Here is a 26,086-nt window from a genome sequence, read left to right on the forward strand (position 1 = left end):
TCTTTAACTCCGAAACGCTACACCACACAACTCGACGCGCTCGATGCGTCGCTATATCTGTCAATAGATCAACTTGACCCAGCAACACGAGGCGTTCTTAGGGTATTTTCGGTCTTGAGTCCAGAAGATATCCCAACATACCTATTGCAACCGGTAGCCCTCAGTGGGTCGAAAAGCGCGCTTGATTCAGCGCTGTCGATGCTTCTTTCATTATCATTAATCAAGCAATCGAAAGGAGGTTGAATTCTGTGAAAAAGGTGACAAGAGGCCATTCACCTCTACATTTTGTGAAGACGACCGAAACTTTGAAGACTGCAGTATTTTTACCGCCATTAACATTGATCTCGAAAGATTTGGAGACTCTAGTTCCTGTACCACCACAAACATTGCTCTCGTCAACTTTGGTGAAGGCGATCTCTCGCAGTGGCATCGCCTTAACTCGAAGGCACAGAGGCCCGCCAGCTGCCGCAAATACTAACCAAACCACCTCGACGACCGACGACCCTGCAACTAATGATACAGCCTCAACAATCTCAAACATTCCGTCAACTATCACCAGTGTTAGAAAACCAGCATGCTTTGTTCGCCCTTGTATTGGAGTCATCATCACTATTTCCCTCGCTTTATCTCTTAGCCTCGCGGTCTCGCTTTGGTGGTCCTTCTCTCATGGTGATGTTTCAGGCGCTTTCACTGTGGGCTCATATATCCTTGCTTTCTTCGGGCTTCCCCTTGGGATATATTACTACTTCCATTCTCTCAAATGTAGATGTTGGCCAGCTCAGGAGAACAATGACGTTTCTCTTCGAACTCTCTAGGATGGAGGCAGGAAAGCCCGAAGACAGGATTCTTCGCTCTCCACATGGATGCTTTACAGAGATTATAAACTTTGCGAGTAAAGAAATAGCAAAGCAATGAATGATATCCATCTGGAGTATAGCACTGTCTTGGCGAAGTTCGCAGTCGAGTGCTAAGTCCAACAACTGTTACCAACCGACCAATGTCCCGAATCCCGAAGACACACTAAAGGTGTCTAGTAGAGAATACGACCTTTGCTTCCACATCATTCTACTACGCTGGTACATCTGCAGCACATACAAGCAGCCATCGAGAAACCCGCCACCATCAAATCTCTTCCACAACCGCCGCCTGAAACAGCCTCTCCTTCTTCATCCCCAACGCACAAACAACCGACAGCACCCCCGCCGCAACACTCAACCAATAAACCTTCCTCACCGCCTCCGTAATCGCCCTCGTCGCCGCCTCCCTCAGCCCCTCCCCCAGCCGCCCAAACAACGCACTCTGCGTCCCAGCAACCGCACTCCGAATCTGCGCCTCCGAGAACCCCTGGCCGCCCAACACCGCCCGCAGGTTCTGGTACGCAAAGCTCTGGAATACCTGCCCGAGCACGAGCAAGCAGAACAGCGTGCCGCCGATCTGCGCGCAGTTCTGCAGCGACACGGCGTCCTGCACGTCCTTGCCCGACCACTCTTGCTTGGTCGCGGCCTTGATGCCCGCGACCGAGTAGCCGATGTTGAACGTCAGGCCGGTGCCGAGCGCGAGGATCACGCTGTAGCCGTACAGCGCAGCCGCGGGACTGGAGCTCGTGATGGTCGTCATCAGGGCGCCGCCGGTGGTCATGAGGATGCCGCTGGCGAGGTACATTAACCAGCTGGGGGTAGGGAGGGAGCGTTAGTGCATATATCGTTGGACAATCTCTTTGGGAAAGGGTAGGGTGGCGTGTAGGGGGCTTACTAGTAGTTTATCCGGAGCAGCAGCGCCCCAGAGGCTATGTTCGCAGACACGAGGATCATGACAAACGGCAGCAGGCGCACGGCGGCTTTGATGGCGGTGTCGCCGTGGACGAGCTGGAAGTAGAGCGGGATGTAGTAGAGGGGGACGAAGATGTTCATCGCGGCGGCGAAGGTTTCGAGGCCGGCGAGGGCTAGGGAGCGGTTGCGGAGGAGGTGCGTTGCGGGCGTCATGCGCGTTTCGGCGGTGGTGAAGAGGAGGAATGATTGCTGGAGGATGGTTAGGATGAAGAGAAGCCCCGAGACGACGAAGGTTGCTATCGTCCGCGAATCGCTCCAGGCCCATGCTGTGCCGGCGAATGTGAGGACGAGGGTGAAGCCGACGATGGTCGCGGTGCTGAGGAGGAACCCGATCCAGTCCATCCGGCGGAGCTTCCCGAGAGTGCTGGTGTTTGCGTCCTGGGGTAAGGTTGCGGAAGGGAGGTAGAGGAAGAACACAGGTGCGCATATGGCGGCGAGAACCCTTACGAAGCGTTAGGATCTCATGGACAGTAGACTGGGGAGTGAGGCTAACAGGTTGATATAAAACCCCCACCGCCACGTCGCCGCGCTGGATGAGAAAGCCCCTCCAACGACTGGTCCGAGGATGGCTCCAACGCCCCAAACGAGGCCGATGCCGGACATGTAACGGCCGCGTTCCAATGCGGTCGTTAGCAAGGTGATGTAGTTTAGCAGGCTACCCATTGGAGTCAGTTAGACTGGCTTTTACGAACTGACGGGGCGGCTTACCCGATGTACAGGCCTGCTCCACCAACCCCAGTAAGCACTCTTCCAACAATGAGGGCGTTCATATTAGGAGACGCGCCGCAGAGCGCAGAGCCAACTTCGAAGAGAACGATGCTGGAGATGAAGAGGGCCTTGATGTCCAAGACGGCATAGAACGAAGCGCTGGAAGTTGCTATCAGCTTTCCCGATATGACGATAGGGGATGAAGTGGACTCACAGGGGGAGAATCACACAGACTGAGCCCAACGGGAATCCGGTGCCGAGCCAGGTGATCTGCTCGACGTTGCCGAAGGTCTTGATGACGGCGACTTGAACGTCGGCGGCGATGGTGGCGTCGAGGCCGTAGTTGATGCCTAGCGCGTATAAGGCTGTGCAGACTAGGAACCACTGGTTGGAGCTTGAAGTCAGAATAGAAGGAGCTGCTGAGAATAGGGAGTTGGGGAGAGGCTGGCGTTTACCTGGAAACCATGGATGGTTCTCCCAGTGTCGTTGAGAGTAGTCTTCGGTTCTTCTGAAAATGATACATCTTCCGAAACGGACGCGTCTTTTGAAACTTCTATGTCGCTGGTTTCGACGCCCATGATGGCTTGTTTTCGGAGGGCTTAGGGATAATGACGGGAATGGGCCGATTTGACGGGAGCGAGGGGTGTGAAGCTTGAAGTGTCCTGAAAGCGACTTCATTGCATGTCTCTAAGTACTCTAAAGGCTTCCTTCCGCAAAGTAGAAGGGGGATTGGAAATGCCGGGCATTTGTAATTAGCTCCGGACAATGATTAGAAGATAACTATGCTGTCATATATGGCCAAATCTTTCTGAGAAGCATATTTTCGCCGGACCCTCTTGTAGCAGGGGGGTTCGAGACTCCTAGACTCCAAGTGCCTGGACCTGCAGGTGGTGGCTTTAGCGGCTAAATTGGTTGACGGCCAATTTGGCCGGTCGCGTATGGAGACCAATAACGTCATCGCATATACGTCAGGGTACGGCCAGATTGGCTCTGTGGATAGAGATTGGCTCTGCCAACAAGTGATTTGTAAAGCAGGCTTGGGAAAGGGTTGGTTGGAGAAAGATCCGCATACTTTACATGCTAGTATTTCTTTTTGCCGTAAAAACGGCGTGCATGCTGCGTTGAGTTGCGGAGGAGTCGTAAATGTATGTAAGATGTTTCATAGAAGTAAGTACAACGTGTAGAATTTATGGATGTGCGTAAATAATCAACTAATCAAAGACGATATGGCGTTGTCGTGAGGGCTTGTCATTAGGCGGACATCGCCTCCAAGCGACATGCCTAAGATCGATTGAAAGGTCCTCGACAGGACGGCATGGAGGAAGGCAGCCATTCCCATGAATGGTCTGTAGGCCTTTAGCAATCTCGTCCCTGATATGCTCTCATTGCAACGCGAGGGAAAGTGAGTGTTTCTCGGCATAATCCTCTCAAAAGACGATTCGTAATGCCGTTATACTTCTCTGCAAATAGGCATCGCATTATTAGCGTTATAGACTGATCGCCCATCTTTCGTCGAACAGGGGCCTTATACTTGATAGGGAACTCTTCTATAGGTAACTACTTTGGAATATTCCCTCTTTAGGAAAACGGCCTCTTGGCATTGCCCCTGCATCGATGTCTAAGCAATGCGATAGAATCCTAGACTTCACAGGATATCTTAAAAAGCTTCAATAGGAAGGAAATGGTCGTACTCATGGCCCCGATCTGGAAAATCTTCTCTGCTTACTCAGATTGGAGAATGTAAATTGGCCCGCTATTTTGTTCCAACTCTTCCGCATTGTAATTCAAGCCTTGGTATTCTGTCCATGCGCTCGAAATCTACGATGTTTCTCTTTTCAAAAATCAACTCCGAGGCGGACGAATGTCCCGCAGAACCCTGTTTGCTTTGAATTTGATCTGAAGATGAGTCTAGCGCTTTCAGACCATGACGGTAGCGATTGCGAGCAGCGTACTCAGCCCATCAACTCTTGAAGTCCATGCATCAAGCTTTCGTACGCTTTCAGCGTGCTGCGTTCTTCTTTGCGCATCAATTAGGTCGCCAAAAGAGAGAAATCCATTATTCGTCGTCGATTTACCGTGATTCTGCTCCGAACGCCACACTCCTTCGTTTTCCGCCTCCCACAATATCTTAGAAGAGGGCAAGGGTAGCGCTCGGAAGTCTCCAGTAATCTCGCATAGAGTGCCTGTTCTGATGCAGACGATGCGGTCGAAGAGGAACCAAACCACCGCAACGCGACGAAGGGACTCTGCAACCACCCACTCCGCCCAGCTGGAGCTGGGATAATGCAGTTCGTGTCTACATATTGGGCCACCGGAGTTCTCGCAGTAACGCAGACACAAAGCTTGGAAGGATCGAAGCGTCGCAAAATCTTCTTCGGCGTGCTCGGCTTCCTCGTCCGTGATCCGCATAATCACGTACATCGTGAAGGCTTGGATGGCAGCTAGCAATTCCAAATTCGTGAACTTATCGATTTGTTTCAATAGCCGATACTGTTCTTCGCGTATGGTTCGCCATATGAAAGGGGTTGTCTCGGAAGTTCTTGAAACAAACATCTGCGCGATTCCAATGCAGTTGCCGAGGGCCTCCGGTAGAGCGGGCCCATGGGAACTCCAAGATTGATGTACCTTTGTATGAATGAATGGCGGGAATGTCTCGATTCGTAGCATCATGTGTGGATAGGAACGTAAACCTTGCAATATGAACAATGCACATCTTTGAGAAATGGGATCCGGCATTCCAAGTCGTGTCAGGGAGGCCACAATAGGGAATACTGCTAGTTCCGTGCATGTGGAGACTGCTGGGATGTGGTCTTCTTGGGTGATAGATCGAGAATGAGAAGTGTTGAATAATCCATCCACGGGAGAGTCGATGGTTGCTCTATCATCGCGAATAGTATCATTAAAGGCGATGGGATTTAATGGAAACCCATTTGCTGCTCCCTCCCAGAGAGTATTCTCGTCAAATGAATATGTAGAAGACCAAATTGGCCACGTAGACCTGCCCTCTGCTAGCTCTTCAGAGATTGGTAAGGATGATTCCATGCTGATTGCCGGAGTAGAAGCCAGAGAAGATGACCTTTGAGGAGTTGAATTCGTATTCTCGTAAACGCATTGCATCCCTTTTTGTGTGCATCGCGAACAGGGGGCCTCAAAGTTGCACTTGGCTTTGGCACAATTACATGCGCGGCACGATCGCCGCCGGACACGCGCTTGATTCTGAGTTCTCCTACAATACGAAATGTGACGTTTGCAGGAAGATGCTGTCTAGGTTTAACAAGGTCTACAGGTTTAGCAATATAAAGGAACATACCCTTCGCAAATGGCTTGCTGCAGGAATCGCAGAAATATACCGAGTCTGTGGAAGCACCGCTCATCATGCCTTCACATCTGTAGGAATATGGCTGACCGACAGTCTGGCGCGTCTACGGTTCAATGAGAAAGAATGGGGGAGTGGACTTCGTCCCTTGTGATTGATAGGCGTTTGATTACAAATCGCTTATCCCCACGTGACAAATTCGGTCCTCGTTGCGATCACGAACAGAGCTATAGGTATGCGGTTCTTAAAAAGCCGACTATGCTTGAACTTTGCTTCATGTTGTGGGTTGATCTCCGCATTAAACCATTCCACCTTTCTTTCACTTCTCTTTCTCATCAACACCATCGCCCTCTTCCTGCTCCTCTTTCTCCCACCGATTGGGTTCCTGATACTTCCACTGATCTCTTCCATCAGGTCCCTCTGCCGCGATAGTCATGTCGTTGTGCATCAGCCCTGCCAGCAGGATCATAGCTGCCGTGCCCGTGATAACCAACTCTGCCATGGCTGCTTCCGGCAGTTCTTCATTGATCGCAAGATAGTTATCATTCGCATCCCCGAACACCTCCCCTGTAGCAGGATCCTTCAACTCCATGCAGTTATTACCGAACACCGGAAGATCATACTCCCAGCAAAGCTCGCGACCGCCGAGCGCCTGGACTTTTACAAGCCACCGGTTGCTGAAGTCTTCTTCTGCTGTATTATCCATACGAATAGGACCTTGAGCTGGGGTCTCGCTTCCAGGTTTGGTTAGGAATGTGATATCGGCGCTCCAGTCATACTCTTGCGTCTTGATAGTAGCTAGCAGTGGTGACGATGTGTCGGCGCCCCTGTGGACGTGCGCGAGATGCTTCTCGGGAAAGCGTGTCTGGTACACGATTTCCTCTGAGACCTCCTCGGGTATAAAGCTTAGGGAGGCGTTCCAGTTCCAGTTGTTCTGCTTGCCGCGGATGTCCCACGTGACAGGCATACGCATTTTGGTTTCTTCATTAGCGCCATTGTTGGTAGCTGTCGTCATCATAGGATCAACTGGAAAGAATCAAAGAATCGGATGCTAACGTCTTCATGATAGGATATGATGGAAATTCCAAGTTTGTGTTGTGCAGGTTATATCCTATGCTTACATGCGAAGGATTCTTTGAGTCATGAGGTTTAAGCCGCCCGCGTGCTCTGCCTTAACTACCACTTAATTTGCTCGAAGACGATGAACGTTACCGTGTAAGTCGAATTTTGGCTCCTCGTTCGATATAGCAACTGAGCAACTAGAAATTAACACTCAATATTCAGCTCGTCAAGGGCCGTGAGAACTATTATCTTAAGCGTGCTGCACGCATGGGCCAGTAGAATAAGTACCAGCAAACTTCCTTTGGACGCAAATGTCGAATTTAATTCTCATCATACCCCTTCCAAGACAATGCCCATTTTTTCATCTGATACACTCATGGCTGGTTTTAAAAATAAGAGACGATGCATTAAGTTTTGACTATATTACGTCGATTTCTTTAACGAGGCAGACATTAGCAAATTTTATATCGATCACGCCGCCTAGGCAGATGGAACGGGCCATGTCGAAGACGGATCCGTCGTATTCATGTTGCCAATTCTCCATTCCAAGCGTAGAACCGTATGCTTTGTTCCGAGGATGGTTGGTGGGTCTGAGAATACGTGCCAGCGAGTTGTTCGTTGAGTGACCATTAGGACCGTTCCGATAGTGCATTTGCCGCCGCCCAAGCCAGCAGCTGATGGATCAGGACTCTTTAAGTCGCTAGGACCGGACCTGAAAGAGGAGTTAGAAGGTGAGGTAGAGCGGAAGCCCCATAACATAACCACATTGTCAAATCCAGGAAGTTTCTATCGATTGTGTCAGCTATAGTTCACTGAGCAGGCAGATCTGATACATAGTACATGTCAAAATCAAACAACAGATCATGTTAGCAGGTGTAAACTGATGTACTGCTATAGATGGTGGAAAATGCCAGATTGAGGGGCCCAACGACTTTCCTAAGCTTCGAACATAATTGCTGAGGTTCTTTCTGAGGCATCGAGCGACTTCAACGATGGCAGACCATTGTACTTTCACTTCTGTAGAGGTAATTAAAATGAGAGCTCAATGCATGGGGAGGTGATGAGTTGAACAAGCTCCCGTTTTTTAGAGTAAGAAGAGGAGAAGACAGTGAGACTAGCTACTGACTGGCTATAGGGACTGCACAAGCCCTCAATTTGTGGGAGATTGGGAGCTACTAGCTCATATAGGTTGGGCGGCTACCACAGCTACCGCAGTATATCCATCTCCTCCCGGGAAGCTTCAAACTCTTATGACCGCAGGAGCGGTTTATCGTCGTCTCGAGGAAGGACTTGAATGCGTCGTCCGCGGCCTTCTTATCCTTGCTCATCTTGGTGAAGCAATCGCGACTGAATTGGCTGACCTCATGGAACACCTTCTGAGTCGGAGTTTCGGTGCCTTCTCCGAGAACGATTAAGTCATGCTCCATGATCATATCAACGACAACGTCGCGAAGACCACGGTCGGAGGAGATAGTAGTTTCGTAAATGGATCGAATGATGTCCGCAAACCAATCCTTGTCCCAGTGTTCAGCCACCAGTATCTTCAGGTAATCCTTGGCCATCGTCTGTAATCCCGGTATGTTGTATTTAGCGGCGATGGCGTGGACGTGGACATGGCGCAGCACTTGTTCTTCAGGGTCGAGATTCTCAGCAGGACCGTAATGATCTCTATAGGCGTAGCGAATCATCGCGCCAACTGCATAGCTATCATCGTGGCTGAGGTCAATGGCGCCTTCTTTGGCTTCCTATTCTGCTATCAAAATCTAAATCTAAGCGGATTCATTGATACATCACGATGGAAACTGGCTTACGAAATAGGCAAAGCATGAATGATTGGAAGGCCATATATTTCATGGATTTGCTAGGTTTAAGCCCTTTTTGGGTTTGTTAAATCTTTGAAGCTAAGTGCTCGCAGCCGTTGGAGTGATTCCATTAGTGCTTCTTGTCGCCCTTCCTCTACAACTTTATAGCGATCGGGGATCCGATGTCTCCGCATTCCACACACCGTCCGTAGGTGCCTGTTTGGTCGTGCCACTTCTGATCGCAGTTCTCGCACTTCCAATATAACTGCAGGTCATGAGCTCCACTCTTGGTCCTTTTGTGCAGCGAATTGAAGCAGTCCCGGCTGAACTCTCCAACCTCCTCCAGCAGCTTTTGCATCGGTGCTTCGTCGCTTTGCTCAGCAAATGCCGAATGGTGTTTGAGAACAATGTCCACGGCAATGTCACGGAGTCCATAATCAGAAATGGTGGTGTCGTAGATCAAACGAACCATCTCTGTTACCCACTCTTTGTCCCAGTTTTTCTCTAGTACCGGGGTCAAATAGACTTTCGCTTTTTGTTGCAGGCCCAGGAAGTTGTATTTCGCTCCGATCGCATATACCTGTGCCAATAAGACAAGGTTTCATGCAAGGGACCAGTGTCAACTCACCTGGATCCAGTGTTTCGCCAGATGACCGTCCTCGGCGACATCGGAAGAGGCTGCACAGTTCCCAGTATAGGCGTATCGAATCAATGCATTGACCGCAAGGGGATCATCGTAGCTGAGATCAACAACGCCTTCCTCACCCTCCTGTTCATGTCTGCATTAGCGGGGTTATCTCTACGACCATTGAAAGACTCGCCCTCCAAGATCCTTTGCACGCCCTTTCGAAGAAGTTGATCTGGCTGCACAGGATGAGACGGTGAACTTTGTAGGTGGCGCCATTGCAGATGATCTTGAGGTCGCTGTATTCGCCGTTTGTCAAGTAGTCCTCCAGTTCCGCGGGCGATGGCATCTTCGGCGAACCTGGCAACTCGATCGCAGCTAGTGGAGGGTGTGAGGGAGTGATTCAGCAAGAGCGGGGGACGAGGTGCACAAATAAGTGAAGCGGAGCTCGCTTGGAAGGCTTATGTAATCTAGCTCGTGATCGTAGATGTGCAGTCGAACGCGCTTTGTGACCGCCGTCTGGGGCGGCTTAATGACGGAGTACGTATTCTTAGCCAGCTAGCCTACGGAGTATGGTACGGTTAGCTCGGCTACCTTGATATAGAACACGGTTCCTATACTTAGCCCACACAGTTCTACGGTACGGCTACGTAAGCTTCCACACACACAGAATATATATACGGCGTACGTAGCCTAGATAGATGCTCGTCCAATACATCACTTACCTCGTTCAATGCATTGTTTCACCTCCATCCTCACTTAACGAATTTGGTAATTAGGTGAGATGTCCTATTTTGTTCTATAAGATCTCAGGAAGCATACTCATGCGCCCATCACAGGATATATGTATCTGGGTGTGGCACTGTACGGTGGTATGACATAGTTTTGGGCGCTCCTTGCATATGCTTAGGGTATACCGATAGGATTATGAACCTCTAAATACAATGTAAAACTCCATGTAGTGGATATAGGGTTACCGTTTGACTGACCGAAGGTGTGCTAGCTAGGGTCCTCCTCGCAGTGGTGTTGAGCAAGCAAAAGTTGAGCCCGAGCAGTGAGATGTCCATGTGCCCAAACCTATGCTTCCCTCCCGAGTACGTCTCAAAAGTAACCTGAATGACCACAGCCGAAGCAATAGAAAACCTCCTGATAGGGAGCTCTGAAAATCTGATGACCGCATCTGGCGCAGTTATCAGTTCAACCGGTTGTGTCCTTGAAGGCCTTCTCTTGTTCATCTTTGGTCTTCTTGCTTAGCCTAGCGAAGCAGTCACGAGCAAATGCCCCGAGCTCCTCCAGCAAATCGTCCATCATGTTCTCGTCACCTTTCGCAGCGAAAGCAGGCTGGTGTTCGATCATGATCTCGACAACGATGTCCCGGAGATGATGGTCTCTCGAGTAGCACGAATCGTAGACTGCCCGTACGACATCCGGTCCGGGAACCAACGGTCATAACAGCCTTTCTTGACCACGGGCTCGAAGCGCCTGCCGGCTATCTCCTGCGAGCCTGAGAGGTTATACTTTGAGGCGATGGCGTAGACCTGAACGTGAAACAGCGCTTGGCTGCCGGGATTGATATGGTCTTCGGACTCATAGTCTCCAGCATATGCGTATTGAATCATTGCATTGATTGCGGGGCATTCATCATGGCTGAGGTCAACCATACGCTCGTGGCCCTCCTGTTTATTCATTAAGCAATCAATATCGATGCCTTTGCGGAGCTTCTCACCCGGAAATCTCACCTTGAATACCCCTTCCTTGCAGGCCTTTTCGAAGAACGGTATCTGGCTGCACATGATGACACGGTGAACATTCCAGCTTCGGACGCCACAGCGGATCGTCAGATCACTGAATTCGCCAGTTTTCAAGAAACTAGCCACCTTTAGCCAATCTGCCATGAAACTGAACTGTGCAATGATCATTACCCCAAGAGATCTTTGGGAGGCGGCATCGTGGACACCCCCGCGTAGTATGAAGGTGTTAACTTGAGAAAACGAAAGACTGAGGCGGCTTTTGATGTGCATGGAACGGCAACTAGGAGAGGCGAGGTCAATGTACGGTTGGAGACTCTGCTTTTCCTTTCCTTGCGTATTCACCTTCTTAATTACGTACACTTGTTTGGCACTGCCTGGAGTCTCCCAACAGGCTTCCAATACCCGATACAAGCCGCAGGCGATCCATATTGCCTATCCGTAATATCTCTTTGAGCCACCCCAGACGTCGCTATGTGCGGTTGTTTTGGCGAAGCTTACTAAGCATCTAAACACTTCACTTCTTCGCGTGCTCGACCAACCAATCCTCTGTCCTCGAGCTCGATCCACAACACCACCGTGTGGGCCTCAAGATGTCACCTTTCGAAGGTGTAACTCTTTAACTTGCAGAGTAAGTCTATTCTGCATCGTTTCCTTAATCATGTGCATTGGACTGATTACGCTATCAGCTATTTGAACAACGGCGAATACAGCGACCTCGAGGTCCGCTGCGGGAGCATCACCTACAAGGTTCACCGGCTCGTCTTGTGCAGTCAAATAGAGTTCTTCCGGAAAGCGTGCAACGTCTGTTGGAGAGAGGGCAAAGAATGCGTTGTTGATCTCAGCCACGACGACGCCTACGCTGTCGACGCGCTGCTTCGCTATGCCTATACTGGCAAATGCGACATCTTTGCGGAGAACGTCGCGCCTAGTCGGAAGGCCCTTCACTACGTGCAGGTTAGTTAGGTCGATCTTGTAGCATAATTGCTTCTCTGGTATAGCCTAACACATGCAGATATACGCAATCGGAGCTAAATACGAAATCACCGGTTTACAGGACTTAGCGAAGGACTATCTGAAGCCTCTCCTCGACGCGCACCGGAACGAGGGTTGGCTGGCGGAAGTCATCCGTCTGACCTACGAGACTACAATTCCTACCGACCGAGGCCTCTGCGACATCGTTGTCGATATCATTGTCGAACAGCATGGGATCTATGCCGAGCAAGACGACGACGACCCCATCCCGAATGTGATGGAAGAGCTTGGATCCTTCTCGCGGGACTGCTTCGTCCGGATGAGCAGAGGCAAGAAGATGAAGAGCACTGTGGATAGTACACTCCTGGGGGTAGACTGGAAGTGTGGTACCTGTCGTCTGGACTGGCCAGTACCGACCAGTGAATGTGCGACGTGTGAGGGATGCGGGTTCTGCGGGTATCCGACCTGCATATAAGGTTAGGAAGGGATGAGGGGAACTGAGTGTTCCGTAGGACTTTCGTGCTTCTGGCGGCCAGGAGGTCTCTAGGGTAGTCATGTAAGGCGAAAAATGAACTGTGCTGCTTTTGCTATGTCCGGGTACAGTGATTTACCGTGGCGTGACGTGCTTCGATACACTTCATAGTTCTGGAATTCCTTGCGGGATGTCCGTTCTTTGAAATCAGTTGAAGGGTTTCAGACGATGTCAAACGGGCGTACGCAAATGAACGTAGTCAATTCGCAGCCACTGGAGAAGAGTGAGACCCCGCGACTAGCGCAAATCTCACCTAAATTCTGGGAAATCGATCTAGCTAGCTATCGAGGGCGATTCTCGCTAGTCTATTGCTTAAACAAAGTAGCAACTAACCGAAGGGAAATGGTAGGCAGATTAAGTATCATAAAATACGGCATCACTTCACAGAAAGATATTATATATAACCGACGATCTGATGTAGCTGCATTGTGATTCGCTACTTCGTGCTTTCTAGCAAAGTTATGGAGTGTTCGAACCGCTCAAGGAGATCCGTTCCTCTTTATCGGCGCTCTTGATGATCGGCGTATTCCAAGTTCGGCACTCTACGCGTTCCAGGCACCCGTCATTGGCGATAGGCCACTGGTCTCCGCAGCAAGAGAATTTGTAGCGGTTTGTGGGATCCAAGCGGGCTTCCTCGACAATCTTTTTCCGGCACATCGTGGTGAAACAGTCCTGACTGAATTTTGCAACGCTACTCAACGCGACATGGATATCCGTACCGCGTATTAGTGCGATGGTAGCGTAGTGATTGACGACGATATCAACAGCGATGTTGCGGAGCATGGGATCTTTAGTGTTCTCATAAATCTCCTCAACAATGAATCCGAACCGCCCCTTACTCCAGAGCTCCTCGACTAAGCCTTTTAAAAGATTTGCGGCCAGGTTTCGGAGGCCGTATGCCTTGTATCTGAACGCGAGGATACAGGCTCGTACATGATGCAGGGCCTGTTCCGTAAGGTCCCTTGAGCAAGAGTGAAGCTCGTTATCGTAGTCGTCATTGTAGGCGAATTGAACCATGGAGGCCACCGCATCTTTTTCTTCGTGACTAAGGTCTATAGCATCGTTCTATGAGAGTTAGTGGCACATACTCGTTTTGCTACGGTTCTAAGGACCTTGAGCTCCACTTCCATTTCAACGGACGGGTGTCGCAGCGCTCCCAACTGGCTGCACATGACAATGCAATGAACCTTGTAGCTGTCGGCTCCGTGGCAGATCTCGAGGTCGCTCCATTCGGCAGAGTCCAGGTAACTGTTTCTGTGGTGTCATAGGGTCATTGATGTGAGCGCGCGCTTACCCTGCGAGGTCCAGGGTCACGCCTTTGGAGAGCGCCATCTTGCGCATCACCGGGCAATCCTGCCGGAGCTAGCGGAGTGGCTGAAGTTGTGCGGTGACGAGAATAGAGAAGTCGCCTAGAGATCGCACAAAAGTGAGGTGGAACGGGCGAAGGCGGGGCTTATGTAATGAGAGTAGGAGCGGTGAACTCGGCACGTGCTCTTCGCTTCATTCTGCCAAAGGAAGTGAAGAGGTAGTAGAGACAGAAAAGAGATTCGAGGTGTCACATGTACACGTCCTTCACAGCACTTGCATGAAATGGCTAGCTTTACCAAGATTCTGAAGATGATGCACTAGTTACAGGAATGATAGTACATCATCTGAAGTACCCGTCTTCACCGTATCCTAGCGCTATGCAAAAAATCATGTGCTGCTGATGCTGCCGCATCTACCATACTAGCCTTGGAGTGTTGGCCGAGAGTGTAGTTGAGATCGCTGGTGTTCTTTTTTTGGGACTGGTGTGTGGAGAAGGACTGACTTGCTTTTTGTTTGTCGACGAGATGGATCGTCGAACTGGGAAATCCGATGGAGTGATAGTCGTCTACCACCAGAGTGTGAATTAATTTGTCGGGAGCGAATGCTTTCAAGGTCAGCGACCATCCGTATGGATATCCCTTCAACCTAGCCATGGCCATGGCAAATCCGAGTCTTTCTGCCAGGCCATGGATCACACGTGATTTTTGGGGGGTATATCATGCAACGACAAAGAAGTAACTTCCCACCTCCCCATCCCCTTCTTACCCACCCTCCAATTGCCCATCTATACCCACATATCTACTTCTCTGGGTCCATGCGGAGGAACTCTGCGTAGGTCGGACCATATCCGTTAGCGATGTGGCGAGCCCTCTCTTGTTGGGTAATGGGTTTTGAAGGATTTTCGTAGGAACATAGCGGGTTGCGGACCCGATAATCCCAATCGTCGGCTCCAGGCGGGAGCACAAAAGTATCGACCGCATCCTGGAGGCGCGAAAACCCGGCTTGAGCAACGTACTGAGCCTGCTTCGCTACTTGCCTAGCTGCGGCCTTGTCTACACGGTATTCACCCGGCGTTGAGCGCTTGACGCCCTTGGGGCCCTGAACAACCTTCAGCTCTCCCCGTCGTCCTGCGGACTTGTCTTTCTCGCAATGCTTGGCGCCTGGCGACGTGCTCTCGGCGGGGGCGGCGAGGGAGTCACAACCTGGAGGAGTTTCAGGAAGAAGACTAGACTCGAAGTCGGATATGTATACGAAGCCTCCGTTGCTATCCTCCTCCTCGACCACGAAGGTCTCGGGGCCACGTGTGATTGGCGAGAAGAAGCCACGGCCTGGTTCACTGTTTGGGAAGATGGACCGCGCCATGGAGGTCAATTTGCTTGAGCTGACCGATGTACCGGGGATCGAGCGCTTGAATTTACTGAGCGCTTCTATAAGCCCTACGAACTTTTCCTGCTTCTGGCCCTGGGCGGGGATTGTCTGGGTCTCGAGGGAGAGGCCAGGGGTGTGGTGGTACTTGCTTTTGTTGGTATTCAAGAGCTCATTGGAGTCGGTGATTGGGTTTTTGATCCCCCCCACGAGGGTGGATGAGTCTGTGTTGCCTGTCGCGTATGGTGAAATACCCTCAGCACAGGCGGCGAATGTCCCATCATCTTCTTGAGTAGGTGAAAGCTGAACTGAACCCTTCCAGACAGGCTTAGACTGTTTTGCTACAACTGAGTGGGATGTGGTGTCACGTAGTGGCGACTCTGCGATGGGAACGGGGCTGCGGCTGGAATTCTTCTTCTCACGCACCGAGCTCTTGCTAGAGAGTGGATTAAGAGTGAGTGGAGTGGAGTAACGGTCAACGGTCACGGATTCACTGTCTTGCTGGCTGGGAGAAAGTGCGGAGGCTACTTCTTGGGCTGGGCTGGATGGGCCGGCAATGGTGTCGGATGAGGCTGGGCCTGCTGTTATTAGCCACTGATGGAAACGGGTTGTAGATTAGATGTATTCTATCGACTTACATTTGCACTTGGCGATCGCACGAAGAAGATTCGCTAATTGATCCAGGTCTTCTCGGGGAAGAGAGAGGAGGTGCTGCTGCAGCTCCAGGCCATCGTGAATACCTGCATAGCCTCGAAATTGGTCGGGATTGCCGATGTGGATGCTCCCCATGATATGTGTGTCAACGGCCATGTTGGGCAGTCGCGGCGGGAATAATGAGCTTGGGTTCACGGAATCTGTGGAAGTAGAGTTTAGGTAAAGGGGCTGGCTTTTGAGGGCGGATGTCAATTAGCAGTCAAGCAATAAACTGTATACGGCAAATAGGGGCGCTGGTCGAGGAAAAGGGAAATGGTGGTAGCGCAATGGAGGATGTAAAGGGAGGTTTTCCGACGGAGGCGTGTCCTTTGCAGGAGATATTCTTGCGCACGGATGTTCTCTTTGGCCAACTCTATATTCACTAAGTGCCTTTTCGATATCGCCAACGATCAAGCCAGATTCCGTGGATAGACCACCTCGACCGTTAGATCATGAGTACGAACTAGCCATGTTTAGGACCTCTCCTCCTCACAGTGTCCTCGCGGAGACGTCTGAATGGAAGAAGTCGCCGAACTGAATTTACGATACCCATATCCCGCCTCTCCCACCTGCATAGACCCCCGAGCTTCCGTTCTTCCCTTCATAAGAGCATCCTTTACTAACTCTTCTAGATTTTCGGGCACTGGTTGCCCAGTCGCCATCTCGAGATCGCGCAAAGCCCCTTCATACAAGATCTTGAGAGCGGTGGCCTTCTCATTCAAGCGCGGTAACGGGGGCACATTCCGGTGAACCTTGTCATGTTTCTTGATCCGCTTGATCTGACCAGCGAGCGAGCCAGAAGTTGATAGTTTCCGTTGGCGCAAGAGGTCTGGGATGTATTCAGGATCGAGATTGGCGTAGTTTCCCTCTGCGAGCGCCTGTTGCTGCTGCTGGCATGTCTGGTAAGAATTTTTCCAAGCCAGCACCTCTGCATAGGCGTTATTCCGAACGTCCCGATCTGCTTCATCGTCTTGCTTAAGTAGTTCGATTTTCAAAGTTGCTGATGCCGTGGGCGCGGTCCGGATCTTGCGTCGCTTCAACATCTCCGTCAGTTCGCCCGTCGTCGCATTTTCGTAGTCAAACGAGGTGTTGGTGCTGGCGTGGAGAAGGATGACGTTGAATCTTCGGTTCTCAAAAGGGGGGTATCCGCGATCGAGCAGCATGTTCCATAACTTGCTGTTGTCCTTGGCGTCGAAGTCGGTTCGCTTCATCAGCCTCTCTAGAAGAGCAGCAGCCTCTGCATCGTCCGGCGGCTTTTCTTCTTCGACCATCTTATCATACTCTTGAAGGCGCCTGATAATGGAATCTCTTGTTGGGACATAGCCGCGGGAAAGATCGCGCGCCCATATCAAACGTCCTAGCTCTTCTCTCGACTTCCACTGGTCTTTTAGGTGCGTATCGGCCTCAACCAAGCGGGCTAGCATCAGTTTTATCGGCATGTTGAGGTCATAAGGCTTCATTGAAAGAGAAATGGGTGTTTAAAAATTCCAACCCTTGGTGGTGAGAAGAGAAAGGAGAATAGTTGGCTTGATTACAGGGACAAAGGAGACAGCTATTCTAGGATAAGAGGAAACTTTGAAGCGAACGAGGGAGGAAACGCCATAAAAAAAACCGTTATCGCCATCAGGACGACCATGGTTGAAAACCTCCACGTGACGGTTCCAGACCTTGCGAGAAGTTTTTACCTTGGGGGTCCAACGCGACTATCTTCAATCAACGCGAATGATAGCTTAGCGCGTGAGATAGATCATGAAAGTCGGCAAGAATAGGCTCTCGGAAGGAAGGTGGATGACGAACAAGGCACGTGATCTATCTCCTTTACCTACATTGCGCTTCGATAGTTTCCACCGTCAAGGAAGCCATGGAGCTTCTCGCATCGGCGCACGTGATCAGAAGAGCCGACGTAGCCGACGTCCGTCGAACCGAAGGGGTTCCAACCCCACTCCTTCGCCCACCCATCCAGAAAAAGAATAAAACAATCAGAAAACTTAGCGACTTCAACTCAGCATAGCCGCTCTCCGTACATACCAGCTCCTTCCGGTTTTTAAACGCAATACTCAGGACTGCTAATGAATACTAGGCAGGGCATATTTCTAGACTCTGCAAGCTCGTAAAACTCGAAACAACTCACTCCTAAAGGATTCTTCCTTCTAATAAGCAATAGTGCAGGATAGGGGCGATTTTCAAAGAAAATTTGAACTTGGGAAGGATGTTCTATCCACGGAGCACTCGGATACTCGGGGGTTCGGGATCAGAACAAATGTGCTGATCGTCCCGTATTTCCTAGCTACCGGGTTGGATCTTTCTCCTTCCTAGGGAGTCAATAACCCTCCATCGAACGGAAGGCGCCTCAAAAATGGATCCCCCAGGTCATGATCAGCACCACCCTTGTTGGTTGTCTCTGATCTGTCATTCCGCCAACGGCTTCTAGTGCGACACGAGAACCACTAGAATAGCATAAATATACCAGCCCATGCTTTCTGAGATAGGATTATCCTAGTAAAAGCCCCGTATGATCACTTCGAGTACCCTTGTTCTCTTGGTCCTCGTGTTGGACGCTTGCACAGCCCTGTGGAGGTCCGCCTGGAGCACTATGTGGCCCGCCCTGTCTGTTTCATCATTTACATGTTACAAGTCACATTTGTCTCGTCATTTTCTAGAAGGTTGCTCTCTTGGAACCATTCCTTCCTTCGATTCGGATCATCTGATCATTAGACATTCTTCTTTTCAGCCTTGCCCAAACCCCTACGCAAGGCTCCCTTGAGCCCTTGACGCCACGGACCTAGCTAGCTTTGCTATGCACGGCCGCATCGTATTCAAATAGAAAAGGAATTGATGGTCGCACGCATGTAAAGATTGCCTAGTGCTTCCATAGCAAATCCTTCGCCGTGAACATTTCAGTCCTTCTCATATTGCGAGTTCTGTTGTCAACACCTAATATGCCGAGTCGGCACCTACGCTCTCTATCTATACAAGATATCGCCTAGACAAAATGTACCCTCCCCATAAGGATGCCTCGCAAAGGTATCCCACCAGTTTCGCAGCCCCCAAACAATCACCAGTTCGTTCGATTGTCCGGTACTTTCGTTCGCTCCCTGCCGTCCTCCGTACCTCGATCATCATATCTATTCTCTTTTCTACCTGTGTTCTTTACGGGCATAGGCATTTCTACCGCGATCCTGGCAGCATATTTTTTGACGAGACTCGTGCCTATGTTCGATGGTACAGCGCTTTCAGAGAGCACCAGGCTACGGCTTACATCACCGAAGTCGAGGCGCAGGGCGCACTTCTGGGAGAAAGCGCGGACGATATGGGTTTCGCTAAGGCAAGGTATAATGCAAGCATGTGCGCCACATTCTTGACGGTTAGACGGGATGTACAGAAACAGTATCTTGAGGTTCGTAACCAGCACTACCAGACAGATATACAAGCTTTCCCGTTTCTAATACACCCCAGACCTCCCTTGGCAGCATTTTTGCTGGCCTAACCTACGCTGAAAGACGCGATGTCAACATCCAAATCTTCTTTGCCAACACCGACCCCGCCCAACACTCCACCTACAACAAGCCTTGGCTCCGTCACCTCGTCGACCGCGTCTACTCCTATACCGATATGCTACCCGTGGAAGAACTCCCCTCTACCCGTGCTCTCGAGACCGCCGGCAAGAACATCCTCTCTAAGGCCCCACTGGACTACACCCACGCCCTCCAGCAGTGTTACGATACTACCACCTCCCCCTACATCGCCCTCTTCGAAGACGACATAATCGCCGCAGATGGCTGGTTCGCACACTCGCTGTGGGCAGCGCGAGAGACAACACGGCAGACTGTGCAGGAAGGGAAGCCTGGTAAATGGGTGTATATTCGGACATTCAACCAAGAGCGCTCAACCGGATGGTCCTCCAAACGCATCGGCGGGCACCACGAGCTCCCCATCTCCCTCGCCATCGGAGTTACACTTGACCTCATCCTTTGGATACTGCGCTCGAGAACCCGCCTCCACGTGGACCGATCGAGCGCATTCGTCATCTCCTTCATCGCCATCCCCGCCTTCGTAGTCCTCTTCTTCCAGTCCGGCAAAGCATCCCTTTTACCTCCCGCGCCCGGCGTGCGCCCGGAGTCTTTCGGATGCTGCAATCAAGCACTTGTGTTCAATCGTGAGCACATCCCGGGGCTGGTGGAGCATATGCGGCAGTGGGCAGAGAAGGGGATGCATGATATGCTGATCCGGGACTGGGCGTGGGCGCAGGGGTTACAGCGGTACTCGGCGTATCCGATGCTGGCGCAGCATGTCGGAGCGAGGTCCTCGATTCAGAGGAGCGCGGGGGAGAGTCGGAAGGTGTGGAGTATGGCGTTTGAGGGGTTGGATCCGCGGAGGTTGGCGAGGGAACATGCGGAGGTGGTGAGGGGGTTGTATGGGTAGACACAAGGGATGGTATGTAAAAATTGTATGTATAGCGAGGTGTAAATGTGATACGGTGCGCAATCTTAAAAGTTCCTACGCCTCTGGAGCAATTGCAATCCTCGCCCTCAACTCCCGATGCACAGCCCCCATCTCCGGCCTCCCAAACTCCCTCTCCATCCTCTCCCGAAACTTCCCCATCTCCCTTAAAAACCTCTTCTACTGCGCCACCCTCGCTTTCATTGCCCTCCGCGTCAAGTACCTCGCGGACTGCCCCCATGGCGCCCGCGGCTGATACACCTCCACCCTAGTTTCGCTCTCTACCTCCCTCGCTGCCTCCCGCCACTCCGCGCACGTGTGCCCCCTCGGCCGCACACACCCCTGCTCTCCCTTCCCGCACTTCAATTTTAGCACGATATCAAACCGCTTCAGCCCGCTCAGCGCGGTGATCCACCAATAATTCCTACTCTGATCCAGAGTCTCCGCCACCATCCCCCGCCGCGGATGGGCAATATTCGTCACTTCGCTCAGAAAGTCGGTGTCATTGTCATCGAGCCGCAGCTCCAGCCGCTCGAGCTGGGGCACCGTTGCGAGCGTGTTTGCGAAGCTGTGGCGTGTGGAGGCGGTTTCGGCTGATGGGACGAGGGAGAGGGCGCGGAGGTGCTGCAGCCCGCGCGGGCTGATGTTCGTGAGGAAGGGGATTACGGTGACGACGGCGCGGCCGCTGATGTGGAAGAGGTTGGCGGAGTAGTAGATTGGGTGAGCTTCGGCGTAGAGTTGGTGGGAGACGCGGAGGAGGGAGAGGTGGTGGGTAGGGGAGGGGGAGCGGGGAGGATGGGAGCGGTGGATTTTTTGGCGGTAGTTGGGGTTGGAGGGGCAGAGGGCGAGGGCGTAGATGAGGTCGCGGAGTTCGTGGGGGAGGGTGAGGAGCATGGTTAGGGATTGAATTTGGGTGGAAGGGTTATGAGAGAAATAAGGTGGTGATGAGGTCGGATGCTTTTCTGATATCTATGCTGTGGCAAAGCAGAAGGCTCTCGATTGCGTTGAAAAGTTGAAGAAATACGAAGTGTCTCAGAGTAGGGGAGAAGGAAAATATTGTGATCAGATGGCTGCCTGGAAGGAAGAGACGGACGACGCGCTTTTAGGGCGTATAAAACACACAGCTTACGTGTCGCGTAAACTCCAGCTGGATTAAGATCAGATGAGTGATTGAATTGTATAACTAAAGCGAAGATTGAATGCGCTTTGACGGAGCAGGAAGAGTGAAGGTCGAGGAACTTGACCCCGCGATAGAAGTCGATGTTAACCCCGAGCAATCTCCGACAGCACGTGACCTTGGTGGAAACATCAACAACACTTCCCCGTTCTCTCAACCTCCTTCACCTCACACTTGTCAAGTTTCGTGATCTACCCGCAGCACACTGAGGCCAGCAAGGTAAGATGTATCGGCCACAACTGCGTTCTCATCATCGTCTTTTCGCTAGAATATGCTAATGCATTCACTCTACCGATGACAGCGCGTCTAACCCTCTCTTCTTCAACAGCCCATCACTCATTTCTCAGATCGTACCGAACACAGTCCTTTCAGCAACCTCAATTGCTCCCCGATTCGCCGCCGGCTTCTACCAAGTCCACGATGCGCACTCACGTCTTCTTCGCCGCGGTGCTCGTCATGGCCGTCAACTGGATCGCCGTGCTCGGTCAGACTACCAGCGTTACCTCGTTGTTCGTCCCGTTCATCCCGAACTTCGCCGTTGACGCTGCTTCGCATGTCAGTGTAGTGAGCTCGCATGCCTCCACTGTCGTCTACGCCATGAGCAGTTCCAGCTTGACTTACGGACCAGGCTTCGTCGAGGTCCAGTACACCATCGAACCGGCATTCTCTCAGAGCATATATTGCAACACTATGGGTACTACTGAAGCAACCTGTACTATGAGTTTGGGCGGAGCCGACTTTACGACCGACGGCGAAAATCCTTTAACACTCACCTTCGGCGCTGATCCGGGGGGGAACATTCTTGAGGCCGTCACTATTACCGCCGGCTTAGAGAAACTGGGCGTAGAGACCAGTGCGACTCCGGCCCCTTCTGCAACTCCGGCCTCTTCTGCAACTCCGGCCTCTTCAGCGACTGTGTCTTCTGCCGCGCCGACGTCTACTCCAGCCTGCACGGGCTTCTTCAAATGTGGTACGGCCTGCTGCGGCGATGGATACATCTGTGAAGATGCTCGTAAAGCAAAATGTGTTCTACTCCCCAGCTTCAGCTGGCTGCAACACTCAACCACCACACCTACTACATCGTCCGCAGCGCGGAGCGGCACAATCTCTAATACCTGGGCTGGCTCAACCTCGACGACACTCTCCTCTGACTCAAGCACTACGACGGCACTCATTACGGTCCTGGGAACTGCGTCCGATACGCCATCTACCGAGACACACATTCACATGACGACTTCCACTGCCAGAGCACCATTCAGCATGCCAGCAACCATCACGCATGTCATGGGCGCCGGAGGCCACTACACGATGGTCGTACCAGCTGCTGGCCTTGCAGGACTGTTCCTAGCGGCCTTGGCCATATGATTTTCAATGGTTCTACCCAAGCTGACTAATCAAGAATTAACCCCAGCTAATTGTCCAGGGGTGGACTGTCTAGCGAGGTTTCGGAATAGCTTGGAATGAATGAACTAATTTTTGTACATGCTATCTTGCTCGCTACACTGTTCTGATACCCTTTGAAGTGCTTCAACCCATCTGAAAGGTTCAGAAGCTTTTCATTTTGACAGCCCAGCCACCTGACTGAGACACCTCAGGCGGTGGTAGATAGGTGTACATGAACTCGCCTCTCACCTCTCCTCCTTAAAGTCGACTTCCTGAACAACTTCCCACCCCTCCCTATCCTCTTCCATCTCCTTCTCACCACTCTCATACTTCCGCAACACCTCTCTACACCACCCCACCACCACCTCCCCCCAAACCTGCCTCGCCTTATACCGCGCCACCCCCTGTGGCAACGCCTCCACCGCCCCCAGCAACTCCCTCACACTCCCCACCTCCCCCTCCAACTCCTGCAACGCCGTCAAATACGTCCGCACCATAAACACGACCGCGTGCGTCCTCGGCAGCCTCCGCAGCGTCTGCCGCTCATGCCGCACCCTCACATTCCCAACCCCCAACGCCTGCGGGCGCTCCACCGCAAACGGCTCCTGCTGGAACAGCACGTCGTTCGTCTGGATGAACCAGTTATACCGCTCCACGGGCTCGGACACCTTGAGCCTGCGGAAGAAGCTCTCGACCGGTCTGCGGAGTTTCGCGCCCCACAGGAGGACGGGGAGGTGGAGCTTGTACAGCGGCCAGCCGATGCGCTGCTGCAGGTACCAGCCCGCGGGCGCCATGGTGAAGCTCGCGACGAGGTAGTATTGGTCTGGGTCTTGGGAGCCGGTGCCGGGGAGCAGGATGTTGATGTCTTCCATTGCGAGTTGCGCGGCTATGATTAAGGGCGGTTCGTTGAAGGGCTCGTTGATCTTGAAGCTGAGGTGGGTGAGGGCATTGTGGATGTATTGCCCCTCCCCGTTTTCTTTCTCTGGGACGAGGAAGAAGAGGTGGGGATACCGCTTCGTCAGGAAAGCGACCACGCATTCGAGCGTCTCGACGCAGGCGGCGTGGATGTGGGGGCCGGGGAGTTGTTGGTATACGCCGTCGCGGTTGTTGGTGAGGAGGACGCGGCGGAGGGTTTGTTCGGGGAGGTAGCGGTTGTCGAGGAGGAGCCAGTTTTCTTCTGGCATGCGTTTGAGGCCCATGGTCATGTGGAATATGCCGGATTTCCAAGGGCGGTAGGGGTGTGGGGGAGTTGAGGTGATGTCGAAGTCGGAGGTGGAGGGGATTTGGGCTACGGAGAAAGTTTCAGTGGGAGGGTTTGAGGGGGGTTTTCGAGCGCGGCGGGAGCGGTGGAGGAGGAAGAGGAATATGCCGAGGAGAAAGCCTAAGATGATAGGAGGTAGTGTAGACATAGTGTTGTGGGAGATGGAAGGTCTTTTCAAGCGGTGAGATTTTCTATGATTCTTGAAATTATTGGCTTCATAGTGTGGAAGTTGTAGATGTCAACATGATGACTACTCTGTCTGAGAGATAAATAATCATCATCCACTGACATCAAAGAAACTCAAGGACATGGCGCTTGCGTGGCGAGTTGACGCTGGGGCGTGTATGACAACGCAAGAAAGCCACAACGTGACAGCCAGCAAAGGGCCAATGCTGGCTTGACGAACTCACCAGTCTCATGTTCGAGAAACCTTCTACAATCCACCTCATACTTCTCACCCGCTATAGCTCGCTTGCCTCCACATCCTTGCCCATCCTAAATTCAGGCCTGAAGAGCGGCTGAGGTTAGGCGGAGCGCTTCACTACGCGCTTTGCGCACACTATTGATATGAGAGGACATGATATCGTTCAAAAACAGTGAAAACCAACCGACGCTGGCTTCTACCTGGTACGGTCCTAAGAGCAGTGGAACTGCCCTGCTGTGGGCCCTCTTCGTCAAAAACTGTCGCAGACAGGGACAACGTCAAGATTTCTGGTGTAATGTTGCACTTGTATGTCGGAGATGCCGACTCTTCTATAGCATGCCTGTTGGCGTGCTTTCCCCGTGCCTCTACTATGCAACACACTCAGTCCTCGCAGTGCTTTGCGGCAGATGTTCTGGCATTTGGCTAAGATGAGCAGATGGACGTTCACGGCTCGGCTGCTCTCCGTCGTTCGGATCAAGACTCTGAAGCTTGCTGCTTAATTCACCCCGAAAATCTTTATTTACCTCTCTGTTTGGCCTCCACGTCGAGAAAAGGAATTGGATATCTCCCGTGGTATCGCACTCAAAGAAATTTGATGCCCTCGCTCTCATGTGATGGCTTTTTCCTACATCCTTTTACCAAAAGGATTTGGCCAGCCTCTGCTCCGAAATCGGCAACCCCCGACTATGATGCGCATTCCTCCGTTGAAGCTTTCCCTTGCGCCAATTTTATCCATGTATGACAATGCCTCAATGTATTTTTCTCTCAGTGCTGAGTTGGCTTTGATGAGTTAGTCAACCTTGGCATCACGTAACATACCACAAGCGGACGACTAGCAGAAATCGAACACGGGCGTGCAAGCACTATCAGCTACTTCCGACAGCTCAGGTGAAAGCACAGCAAAACTATGAGATGGAGAATGAGTGAGACAGCGGGGAAGAAACTTCAAAAGAGAACGCGTTGAGTGAAATGGGGGCGAGGCGTGGGCTGTGCCACAATATCTGCCGGCTGTGGCGAAGTCCAGGCACCAACATGGAACCTAAATTCGAGAGGAATGGATAACAAATGCCTAAAATGGACGGAGAAAGGAATATCGAAGCGGAACTCGGTATGGGCACCGGACTGTAGGCAACTGGCGCAGAAGGAGAAGAGGTAGACATAGAGAACCTTGAGAAAATGTGACTGAACAAGAAATTTGGCATTACTAACATGACGATGGAGCATGGGTGATGACGGAGGGAATGGACGTGGGGAGCTCCGGAATCCGGAGAAAATTGACTTCCGAAGGCCTCCGTTTCATCTCGTCTTTCTCCACTCTCTGTCCGTCAACTCTCAACCGCCGCGATCGTGAACATACGTCTCCCATCTATTCTACTCCAATAAATGCTCTAGCTTACTCCGTGCCTCATTATTTGGTTGAAATCCGCGGTATGCCGAT

General features: G+C 51.7%; 12 protein-coding genes across 12 annotated transcripts; 3 read left to right on the forward strand and 9 right to left on the reverse strand.

Moving 5' to 3' along the window:
- Nucleotides 1-991: 991 nt before the first annotated feature.
- BDZ99DRAFT_551996 (MFS general substrate transporter) lies at nt 992-3,115 on the reverse strand (the record flags this gene model as incomplete). The annotated part of the gene is made up of 7 exons (XM_033727038.1): nt 992-1,669; nt 1,753-2,271; nt 2,323-2,484; nt 2,538-2,696; nt 2,752-2,921; nt 2,993-3,011; nt 3,075-3,115. 7 exons carry the CDS (start codon nt 3,113-3,115, stop codon nt 1,123-1,125), a joined length of 1,617 nt encoding a protein of 538 aa, XP_033569117.1. The 3' UTR covers nt 992-1,122.
- Nucleotides 3,116-4,223: 1,108 nt separating this feature from the next.
- Nucleotides 4,224-5,288, reverse strand: BDZ99DRAFT_429042 (uncharacterized protein). Its single transcript, XM_033717209.1, has one exon. It carries the CDS (start codon nt 5,271-5,273, stop codon nt 4,455-4,457), a length of 819 nt encoding a protein of 272 aa, XP_033569118.1. The 5' UTR covers nt 5,274-5,288; the 3' UTR covers nt 4,224-4,454.
- Nucleotides 5,289-8,333: 3,045 nt separating this feature from the next.
- BDZ99DRAFT_353924 (uncharacterized protein) lies at nt 8,334-9,658 on the reverse strand (the record flags this gene model as incomplete). Its single annotated transcript, XM_033714575.1, has 2 exons — nt 8,334-8,647; nt 9,535-9,658. Coding segments are annotated over 2 exons (438 nt in total), but the record flags the coding sequence as incomplete, so codon positions are not given.
- An 881-nt stretch (nt 9,659-10,539) lies between these two features.
- Nucleotides 10,540-11,135, reverse strand: BDZ99DRAFT_527819 (uncharacterized protein; the record flags this gene model as incomplete). The annotated part of the gene is made up of 2 exons (XM_033726292.1): nt 10,540-10,754; nt 10,787-11,135. The coding sequence occupies 2 exons, from the start codon at nt 11,133-11,135 to the stop codon at nt 10,540-10,542; spliced, it is 564 nt and encodes a 187-aa protein (XP_033569120.1).
- Nucleotides 11,136-11,777: 642 nt separating this feature from the next.
- Nucleotides 11,778-12,318, forward strand: BDZ99DRAFT_356438 (uncharacterized protein; the record flags this gene model as incomplete). The annotated part of the gene is made up of 2 exons (XM_033714619.1): nt 11,778-12,047; nt 12,106-12,318. Coding segments are annotated over 2 exons (483 nt in total), but the record flags the coding sequence as incomplete, so codon positions are not given.
- Nucleotides 12,319-13,056: 738 nt separating this feature from the next.
- On the reverse strand, nt 13,057-13,929 carry BDZ99DRAFT_527821 (uncharacterized protein; the record flags this gene model as incomplete). The annotated part of the gene is made up of 3 exons (XM_033726293.1): nt 13,057-13,662; nt 13,710-13,845; nt 13,892-13,929. 3 exons carry the CDS (start codon nt 13,927-13,929, stop codon nt 13,057-13,059), a joined length of 780 nt encoding a protein of 259 aa, XP_033569122.1.
- Nucleotides 13,930-14,683: 754 nt separating this feature from the next.
- Nucleotides 14,684-16,080, reverse strand: BDZ99DRAFT_552014 (uncharacterized protein; the record flags this gene model as incomplete). The annotated part of the gene is made up of 2 exons (XM_033727039.1): nt 14,684-15,842; nt 15,909-16,080. The coding sequence occupies 2 exons, from the start codon at nt 16,078-16,080 to the stop codon at nt 14,704-14,706; spliced, it is 1,311 nt and encodes a 436-aa protein (XP_033569123.1). The 3' UTR covers nt 14,684-14,703.
- A 356-nt stretch (nt 16,081-16,436) lies between these two features.
- BDZ99DRAFT_504155 (uncharacterized protein) lies at nt 16,437-17,402 on the reverse strand (the record flags this gene model as incomplete). The annotated part of the gene is made up of 1 exon (XM_033724022.1): nt 16,437-17,402. The coding sequence occupies one exon, from the start codon at nt 17,400-17,402 to the stop codon at nt 16,437-16,439; it is 966 nt and encodes a 321-aa protein (XP_033569124.1).
- Nucleotides 17,403-18,955: 1,553 nt separating this feature from the next.
- On the forward strand, nt 18,956-20,403 carry BDZ99DRAFT_504156 (uncharacterized protein; the record flags this gene model as incomplete). The annotated part of the gene is made up of 3 exons (XM_033724023.1): nt 18,956-18,987; nt 19,126-19,360; nt 19,420-20,403. The coding sequence occupies 3 exons, from the start codon at nt 18,956-18,958 to the stop codon at nt 20,383-20,385; spliced, it is 1,233 nt and encodes a 410-aa protein (XP_033569125.1). The 3' UTR covers nt 20,386-20,403.
- A 21-nt stretch (nt 20,404-20,424) lies between these two features.
- BDZ99DRAFT_469189 (uncharacterized protein) lies at nt 20,425-21,611 on the reverse strand. Its single transcript, XM_033721437.1, has one exon. The coding sequence runs from the start codon at nt 21,295-21,297 to the stop codon at nt 20,584-20,586; it is 714 nt and encodes a 237-aa protein (XP_033569126.1). The 5' UTR covers nt 21,298-21,611; the 3' UTR covers nt 20,425-20,583.
- A 187-nt stretch (nt 21,612-21,798) lies between these two features.
- BDZ99DRAFT_210659 (uncharacterized protein) lies at nt 21,799-23,333 on the forward strand. Its single transcript, XM_033713333.1, has one exon. It carries the CDS (start codon nt 21,875-21,877, stop codon nt 22,943-22,945), a length of 1,071 nt encoding a protein of 356 aa, XP_033569127.1. The 5' UTR covers nt 21,799-21,874; the 3' UTR covers nt 22,946-23,333.
- Nucleotides 23,311-24,174, reverse strand: BDZ99DRAFT_343768 (uncharacterized protein; the record flags this gene model as incomplete). The annotated part of the gene is made up of 1 exon (XM_033714409.1): nt 23,311-24,174. A coding segment is annotated over one exon (864 nt), but the record flags the coding sequence as incomplete, so codon positions are not given.
- Between the last annotated feature and the right edge of the window lie 1,912 nt (nt 24,175-26,086).

This window comes from Mytilinidion resinicola (genome assembly GCF_010093595.1).
Source record: "Mytilinidion resinicola strain CBS 304.34 unplaced genomic scaffold BDZ99scaffold_34, whole genome shotgun sequence".
Lineage (NCBI taxonomy): Eukaryota > Fungi > Ascomycota > Dothideomycetes > Mytilinidiales > Mytilinidiaceae > Mytilinidion > Mytilinidion resinicola.

Bases quoted from the DNA above. Each gene is read 5' to 3' on its own strand.
- BDZ99DRAFT_429042 (XM_033717209.1), bottom strand. From the start codon at position 5,273: ATGCCGGATCCCATTTCTCAAAGATGTGCATTGTTCATATTGCAAGGT.
- BDZ99DRAFT_469189 (XM_033721437.1), bottom strand. From the start codon at position 21,297: ATGCTCCTCACCCTCCCCCACGAACTCCGCGACCTCATCTACGCCCTC.
- BDZ99DRAFT_210659 (XM_033713333.1), top strand. From the start codon at position 21,875: ATGACAGCGCGTCTAACCCTCTCTTCTTCAACAGCCCATCACTCATTT.